At 39.4% G+C, this 7,842-nt stretch overlaps 1 protein-coding gene across 7 annotated transcripts in view; it reads right to left on the bottom strand.

The window, feature by feature from the left end:
- Positions 1–7,842, bottom strand: part of RNF38 (ring finger protein 38) — a 133,187-nt gene that overhangs the window by 42,898 nt on the left and 82,447 nt on the right. For all 7 annotated transcript variants that reach the window (XM_024126151.3, XM_024126152.3, XM_024126154.3 and 4 more), the window contains one exon: positions 6,137–6,330. In XM_024126151.3, the coding sequence (XP_023981919.1) occupies positions 6,137–6,243 (107 nt within the window). In that variant the 5' untranslated portion in view covers positions 6,244–6,330. The remainder of the gene's footprint in view (positions 1–6,136; positions 6,331–7,842) is intronic.

The following is a 7,842-nucleotide window of genomic DNA, read 5'->3' as shown; positions in this document are numbered from 1 at the left end:
TATTTATTTTTTTGGCGGTACGCGGGCCTCTCACTGCCGTGGCCTCTCCCATTGCGGAGCACAAGCTCCGGATGCGCAGGCCCAGCGGCCATAGCCCACGGGCCCAGCCGCTCCGCGGCATGTGGGATCTTCCCGGACCGGGGCACGAACCTGCGTCCCCTGCATCGGCAGGCGGACTCTCAACCACTGCGCCACCAGGGAAGCCCCATGTAAAAATATTTTAAAGGATGGTTTAACGTATCACTAAAAAAGAGGAGGAAAGCTGCCAATTAGATTATGCTATACCATCAATTTAGAGACATCATGCTGTGAAAAAATGTGTACCTTACAATCAAAATAGAAAATATATGCCCAGATCACTCATCTCCCAAAAAAAACACTCAGCCTGTCCACAAACTTTAAGGGTCCCTTTTAATATTGTTTTATTCTGTTGTTGCTTCTTGCTCTCACTTCCCTACTCAAACATAATTTCAATAACTCAAACTTAACACAAATTAAGACCCAAGCTCTCATGCTGACATGTAAGTTCCTTGACAATTTTGGTCCTTGTCTTCCCTGAATTGCCTCGCATTAAATCTGTTATGTATGCCTTTGTAGTACAACATTTAGAAAGCAGAGTTATTGGAAAATCTAGAAATAATAAACAGTGATAAGATGGACAAATATTCCTTTCAGTTGACTTTTATATCTATGATAGGTACTACTTTGTCACTTTGTTTTAGATGTATCACTTGTGAACTGCACAAAGCTGTTCCCTCCTGGCCTCACTGACCTGCCTTTTGTTGGATTGCATTTTCTATATATGTTGTTTATCTGTTTCATTGTGTGGAAGCTATATATTCCAGTTCTATTCTTCTAGTGACTACACTTAAATTTTTAAACACATACTTCAATTTTTCTGAAAACATCTAGATTGCACATTTTTACTTCTCTCTGCTCTGTCCCCATTTTACATTCAGATCTTTCCTAAAATTTTTTCTCTTTTTTTGAACAACAGACCTTTATTCAGATTTAGCAGTATGTCTTTTTTGTTTCCTTTCCTAATCAAATGGTATTAAATCCTACTTCTTGCATTTATTCTTCCACTTCCTAAAGTACAGTGTTTAATTCTTTCAGGAAGCTTCTCTTTTTTAAAAAATTTCTTTTTAAATTGTAGTTGCTGTACAATATTACATACGTTACAAGTATACAATACAGTGATTCACAATTTTAAAGGTTATGTTCCACTTATAATCATTATGAAATATTGGCTATACTCCCCGTGTTGTACAATAAATATATCCTTGCAGCTTATTTTATACCTAATAGTCTGTACCTCTTAATCCCCTACACCCTTATATTAGCCCTCTCCCTCCTCCTTCCCCCTCCCCAGTGGTAACCACTAGTTTGTTCTCTGTATCTGTGAGTCTGCTTCTTCTTGTACATTCAACTAGTTAGCTGTATTTTTTAGATTCCATACATGTAAGTGATGTCATACAGTATTTGTTTCTCCGACTTATTTTACTTGGCATAATGCCCTCCAAGTCCATCCATGTTGCTGAAAATGGCAAAATTTTGGCCTTTTTTATGGCTTAGTATTCCACTGTGTACACACACACACATCCTTTATCCATTCACCTGTTGATGGACACTTAGGTTGCTTCCATACCTTGGCAATTGTAAATAATGCTGCTATGAACACTGGGGTGCCAATGTTTCTGAATTAGTAGTTCTGGTTTTTTTGGATATCTACCCAGGAGTTAAACTGCTGGATCATATGGTAGTTCTGTTTTTAGTTTTTTTGAGAAATCTTCATACTATTTTCCACAGTGGCTGCACCAATATACATTCCCACCAACAGTGTATGAGGGTTCTCTTTTTCCCACACCTTTGCCAACATTTGTTTTTTGCGTTCTTTTCGATAATAGCTGTTCTGCCAGGTGTGAGGTGATATCTCATTGTGGTTTTGATTTGCGTTTCCCTGATGATTAGCAATGCTGAGCATCTTTCCATGTACCTGTTGGCCATCTGCATTTCCTCTCTGAAAAACTGTCCACTCAGGTCTTCTGCCCATCTTTTTTTTTTTTTTTTTTTTTTTTTTTTCCCAGTACGCGGGCCTCTCACTGTTGTGGCCTCTCCCGTTGCCGGGCACTCTCCCGTTGCAGGGCACAGGCTCTGGACGCGCAGACTCTGCGGCCATGGCTCACGGGCCCAGCCACTCGGTGGCATGTGGGATCTTCCCGGACTGGGGCACAAACCCGTGTCCCCTGCATCAGCAGGCGGACTCTCAACCACTGCGCCACCAGGGAAGCCCTGCCCATTTTTAAACTGAGCTTTTTTTTGACATTGAGTGGTATGAGCTGTTTATATATGTTTGATATTAACCCCATATCGGTCATATCATTTGCAAACATCTTCTCCTGTTCAGTAGGCTGTCTTTTCATTTTGTCGATGAATTTTGTGCTATGCAAAAGCTTTTAAGTTTAAGTCCGATTTGTTTACTTTTGTTTTAATTTTCTTTGCTTTAGGACACAGATCCAAAAAATACTGCTGCATTTTATGTGAAAGAGTTCACCTATGTTTTCCTCTAGTTTTATAGGATCTGGTCTTACATTTAGCTGTTTAATCCATTTTGAATTTATTTCTGTATATTGTGTTAGAGAATGCTCTAATTTTATTTTTTTTACATCTAACTGTCCAGATTTCCCAGCACCACTTGCCTGAAGAGGCTGTCTTTTCTCCATTGTATATTCTTGCGTCCTTTGCCACAGATTGACCATACTGCGTGGGTTTATTTCTGGGCTTTCCATCCTGTTCCATTGATCTATGTGTCTGTTTTTATGCCAGTATCATACTGTTTTGACGACTGTAGCTTTGTAGTGTATAGTCTGAAGTCAGGGAGCATGATTACTTCAGCTCTGTTGTTTTTTCTCAAGATTGTTTTGGCTATTCAGGATATTTTGTGTCTCCATACAAATTTTAAAATTATTTGTTCTACTTCTGTGAAAAATGCCATTGGTATTTTGATGGAGACTGCACTGAATCTGTAGATTGCCTTGGGTAGTATGGTCCTTTTAACAATATTAATTCTTCCAATTCAAGAACACGGTGTATCTTTCCATCTGTTTTTGTCATCTTCAATGTCTTTCATCAGTGCCTTATAGTTTTCCAAGTACAGGTCTTTTAACTCCTTAAGTAGTTTTATTCCTAGGTATTTTATTCTTTTGGATGAGATGGTAAATGAGACTATTTCCTTAATTTCTTTTTGATAGTTTGTCATTCACGTATAGAAATGCAACATATTTATGTATATTAATTCTGCATCCTGCAACTCTACCGAATTCACTGATGAGCTCTAGTAGTTTCCTGGTGGCATCTTTAGGATTTTCTATGCATAGTATCACATCATCTGCAAACAGTGACAATTTTACTTCTTCCTTTCCACCTTGGATTCCTTTTCTTTTTCCTGTCTGACTGCTTTGGCTATGACATCCAAAACTATGTTAAGTAAAAGTGGCGAGAGTGGACATCCTCATCTTATTCCTAATCTTGGAGGGAACGCTTTCAGGTTTTCACCATTGAGTATGATGTCAGCTGTAGGTTTGTCATATAAGGCCTTTATTATGTTGAGGTATGTGCCCTCTATGTCCACTTTCTGGAGTTTTTAATTATAAATGGACGCTAAATCTTATCAAAAGCTTTTTCTACATCTACTGAAACGATCATATGGTTTTTATTCTTTAATCTGTTAATGTTGTGTATCACACTGATTGACTTGTGGATATTGAAAAATCCTTGCAATCCCAGGATAAATCCCTCTCGATCATGATGTATGATTCAGGGAGGATCTCTTATTGTTCAACGTTCTTCATCTCTGAATGTTTGTGCATATTCTTAAATTTCACCAAGATCTTGCTCAACACTCAGTCTTTCTTCAATTAAAGAAATATATATATTTATTTATTTATGGAGGCACTGGGTCTTCGTTGCTGCACACGGGCTTTCTCTAGTTGCGGCGAGCGGGGGCTACTCTTCGTTGCGTTGCGCGGGCTTCTCATTGCAGTGGCTTCTCTTGTTGTGGCGCACGGTCTCTAGGTGCGTGGGCTTCAGTAGTTGTGGCTCGCGGGTTCTAGAGCGCAGGCTCAGTAGTTGTGGTGCACAGGCTTAGTTGCTCCGTGGCATGTGGGATCTTCCCAGACCAGGGCTCAAACCCGCATCCCCTGCATTGGCAGGCAGATTCTTAACCACTGTGCCACCAGGGAGGTCCCTCTTCAATTCGTGAAAATGATTTTGTACTATTTCTGTCAAAATTGTTCCCTTCTACTGTTTCCGCCTGGAAATATGATTAGATGTATTTAGAACTGATGACTCTTGTCTATATTTAAATTTCTTTTCCACACTTTCCATTTTGCCTTTTTACACTACATTCGGGGAAAATTCCTTCACTTGATCTTCCAGGGACCAAGATGTTTTTTCTGCCTGTTTATTAATTTTACCAACTAAGATTTCCAGTTGATTTTTATGGATACAATCTCTTCCACTTCCTTCATGTTACACTTATTCTAAAATTCTACTTTGTTTATTCTCTTGTTTTATTTCTTCTATTAACGGTTTCTTCAAGTTCTTTCTTTTATTGCGTTTCAGTGCCCTTCTTTCACTTTGTTGGCTTTCCTCAAATGTTTGGGAGTGATGACAAATCACAGGACAGGGGTTATAAGAAGGAGGGTTTTTGATGTTCTATTTTAACCTAGGTGTTGGGCACACCTGTGTGTTATCCTTTTAAGTGTACACTTGTTTTACAAGTTCTCCTGAATGTATGTCACATTTCACCATAAAACAACAGGAAAGATTACAGCAGGGGCTCAGGCTGTAACCTTGAAACAACCAACCTTATTTCCTCATGCTATTACATTTAACAGCTATAAAATATTTTACCTGGTTGGCATAGCATTATTTTACTTAAACATTCCCATATAACTGGGTAATACTGCACCAGATAATGTAAAAGTCTTAGTGTGTCAACAGAATACAGCTCAGGAACAGGTTTATCTTGTCTCATGTGGAACAATGAATGATGGGTTTTAAGACTCCTTCAGTATTAGTTTCCTAGAGCTGCCCTAACAAAATACCACAGACTCACTCAAACAACAGAAATTCATTTCTCACAGTCCTAGAGACTATGTCCAAGATCAAGGTGCCAGCTTGGCTGGTTTCTAGTGAGAGCTCTCTTCCTAGAGTCTCCTCTTATAAGGACACTAATCCTCTTGGATCAGGGCCCCATCCTTATGATTTCATTCAGCCTAAATTACTTCCTTAGAGGCCTCATCTCTAAATACATCCACACTGCGGGTTAAGGCATCAACCTATGGATCTTCAGGAGACACAAACATTTAGTCTGTAATACCACCCTACCTCAAGATTATTAGTACTTCTTATATTATCAACATCCGGGACATATAAACAGTTGTCTCACCCCAAGTATGCTCCATTTCCTTGGAAGAAGAAAGGTATGACCTCAGGCAACTACTAAAGAGGAAGCAGCTCAGGAAATGTATTCCCCTGGGAAGGAAAGGCAAGGGGCAAGTCCTATATGGAAGATAGGACTGAAAGTCAAACTAAATTTCAGTCACTCTTTGTAGCACAGGCTCCACAATTTTAAAGAAACTTAATTAAGCTCCTAATTGCCTTAGAGGATACACAAGGACTATCTGGAGAGAGGTTATTCATTTCTAAGAAAGGAGTGGATAAGAAATGGCATGAAAAAGAGGTTGCTCACTCCTAAGACTATGGTTCTATATTTCCTTACAGTTGTAAACTATAAAATGCATTTTACAGTAATATGGATTGAAGGCTAGCCCACAGAAAGTCTTAAACCTTAAGGTAGTTGAATTCACATATAATGGTATGGACTGATTTTAGGTAAACCACTTTAGCCTCTTTCAATTTCTTCTTCTATCAATCACAAGCTAAATGAACTCTCATGATGGACTGTAGAAATCTAAACAACTTATAATGTTGTTTCTCGTGTGTAAGCTACAAGTAAAAAGGTGTTGATGTGTTTATAAAATTCCTACAGAAAAAATACTTTCTGATGTTAAAAAAAACTCACAAATCTACCAATGACCACAAATTTAATAAGTAACTGTAACCAACTAACCTTCTTCTGTTGCGTGCAGGTGTGTTGCATCGTTCCCCTGAGAAGTGATGTTGGCTTGGTCGAACTGAAGGGGGCTGCCTATTTGATGTCATCTCCCATGGTCGCATTGGTGGTGAGGGAGCTGGTGATGCTGATGTATAATCAAAGACTGAATGAGAGAGGCGCTGTCTCTTGGGACTTGGACTATCTTCACTCTGCCAATACAACAAAATCAATCAACTGAATAAAATCTTTCAAGGATTTTTGCATTACTGTTTACATGCATAGGTGTTTAAGTATGTTTACCACAAAGTGTAAAGGAGGGAAAAAATACAGATCAACCTGAATTAAATACCTTTAAAAGATACGAGGGGTGGGGTGGGAAAGGGAGATGCACAGTAAATAATATCAAATGAAAAGTTAACTCTTTCTTTAAAATATCATAAAATTAACCAGGTAACAACACACAAGGCAAACAATAGGGCAATAAACAATTTCTATGGTACTTGACCACCTCTTTAAAACTCCAATTCAACTGAGAAAATCTACTATGTACTCCCATCAGTTAACAGTTACTCTTTTAGGCATTAATTCTTAGCTGAGAGATCAATTTAGGAGGGGATATAATTTTTTTTTTTTTTTTTTTTGCGGTACGCGGGCCTCTCACTGCCGCGGCCTCTCCCGTTGCGGAGCACAGGCTCCGGACACGCAGGCCCAGCAGCCATGGCCCACGGGCCCAGCCGCTCCGCGGCATGTGGGATCATCCCAGACCGGGGCACGAACCCATGTCCCCCGCATCAGCAGGTGGACTCCCAACCACTGCACCACCAGAGAAGCCCCGAGGGGGTGTAATTTAAGTAGGCCCTTGATTTGATTTAAAATCACACTTGCCTGCCTCCTTATTCCTGTTGTTTAAGGCCATTACATTTATTATTTAACAATGTTTATGTGGACAAAGTAAAATTTATTTAAAACATTAAAAAACAGTCACCTGATCTAGTTCATCAGTTCTTAACTAGAATATCACAGAATATCTTTGGGAAAGACATGGCATTTCAGGTAGATCATGGGAGTGGTAGATAATTAAAAACCGATACCTGTTAATGTTGAAGCACAGTCTCAAGTTTTCAAGGGTTTAGCTATAAAATTGGTATGGATCACTTAATTGAATTATTAACTCTCCAGGATTCCCCACACAACTCAATTTTCCAATTGAGTCTCTCATCAAAACTGTCAAAATTACAAGTTAACTGAAAGTCTGATGAGGGCTGTGTGTTTTCTAATAGAGCCTCTCCTATCTCCAGTCTACTCCTGCAAATTCTAATCATTTGGGCATTAGGGAACTTTTGATTGGCACCTGCTGCTAGAACAAAAATGTTAATATTAGCTAAAGAATATATGAGGTTACATACTATGTTAGATTTTAAAATATAAGCATATAAAACAGAACTGATTAAACTGATAGGAATGAAGCACAAACTGCTAAATGGTTACTTTTGATCATTCTAAATTATTTAGCAGATGTATTCAAAAAACCATGTCATTTTCCTTCTATACTTAAGAATTTTATAGGGCTTCCCTGGTGGCGCCGTGGTTGAGAGTCCGCCTGCCGATGCAGGGGACACGGGTTCATGTCCTGGTCCGGGAAGATCCCACATGCCGCGGAGCGGCTAGGCCCGTGAGCCATGGCCGCCGAGCCTGCGCTCCGCAACGGGAGAGGCCACAAC

This window comes from Physeter macrocephalus, chromosome 9 (genome assembly GCF_002837175.3).
Source record: "Physeter macrocephalus isolate SW-GA chromosome 9, ASM283717v5, whole genome shotgun sequence".
Taxonomy (NCBI): Eukaryota; Metazoa; Chordata; class Mammalia; order Artiodactyla; family Physeteridae; genus Physeter; species Physeter macrocephalus.
This window is presented reverse-complemented; position numbering and strand designations above follow the sequence as displayed.